Genomic DNA, 1,044 nt, shown 5'->3' on the forward strand with positions numbered 1-1,044 from the left:
CCGGCGCCATGCCAGAGGAAGCCGCCGCTCCGCAGGTAGTGGACCTCGTGGCGAAGAGCGACAGGAACCGCTCGTAGGGGTGCNTGCGGGGGACCGGCGGTTTCCGGGGAAAATGTCGACTCGGAAGACGCGGCAGCGGCGCCGCACGACGCAGAACGTCGGCCAGTCCGCCATCGTCCGCGCGCGCCACGACGCGTCGTAGGCGCGTAGGGGCACGTGCCAGTCGCTGCTGCAGACGTGGTCCGGCCGCGCCTTGCTGCCGCCGGACGGCCGGCGCGCCTTTGGCACGCAGCGCCGCATCGCGGAGCCGCCGGTTTTCGCGATGTGGATGAACTGCGGCTGGTTGAAGCGCTCGGCCTCCACGTCGGCGATGTTGAGCCAATAGGCTTCGCCGCCGTCGAAGGCGGAGCCGTCCGCGGGCCAGCACGCGCGCGGCCGCGCCGCGGGGTCGGGGTCCAACGGGCGGCCGGCGCGCGACGGCGCGTCGTCGACCTTCACGCAGCCCTCGGCGACGACGCAGGCCCGGCAGGCGTGGGCCGTCATATTGGCCGCGCAGCAGGCCTTGCAGGTGCACGAACCGGGCTCGCAGGCGGCGCGCTTCTCGGGGTGCTTGCGGTGCATGAGGACGCGCCGCGGCGCTCGCAGCGTCGACGCGATCGGCCGCGGCGCGCGCAGCGTCGGCGCGATCGGCGCGCGCCGCGGCGCATCGGCGCGCGCCGCGGCGACGAGCGCGCCGATGGCGAGCAGCATCGGCGCGCCTTAGCGCGGTGCGACGATCATGGAAGCACCATCGATCGATCGATCGGGCAGCCCTGTGCAACTTGAACTCAAGGAGCACACCAAAAGAGAACGCCCGCCTCGCGGTTTTAGGTCCGGAGGACGCGCCCCCCGCGGCGCTGGCGCACCATGGGCACGGGCGTCGCCGCGAGGTCGCCCTGCTGGACGAAGGCGTCGTGGGACATCTCCTCCTGGCAGAACTCGTTGGTGACGATCTTCGGGCAGACGCGGCGGAGCTTGCGGAGCCAGGTGCGGCGGATGAAGCCC

The 1,044-nt window shown here is 72.9% G+C and overlaps 1 protein-coding gene across 1 annotated transcript in view; it reads right to left on the reverse strand.

Annotated features, from left to right (window-relative positions):
* AURANDRAFT_69075 (hypothetical protein) overlaps window positions 1-750 on the reverse strand; it is a gene marked incomplete at both ends in the record, with an annotated part of 3,807 nt that extends 3,057 nt beyond the window's left edge. The window contains one exon of the mRNA XM_009044824.1: window positions 69-750. Within this exon, the coding sequence (XP_009043072.1) occupies window positions 69-750 (682 nt within the window). The remainder of the gene's footprint in view (window positions 1-68) is intronic.
* Between the last annotated feature and the right edge of the window lie 294 nt (window positions 751-1,044).

The sequence above is a fragment of the Aureococcus anophagefferens genome (genome assembly GCF_000186865.1).
Source record: "Aureococcus anophagefferens unplaced genomic scaffold AURANscaffold_872, whole genome shotgun sequence".
Taxonomy (NCBI): Eukaryota; class Pelagophyceae; order Pelagomonadales; family Pelagomonadaceae; genus Aureococcus; species Aureococcus anophagefferens.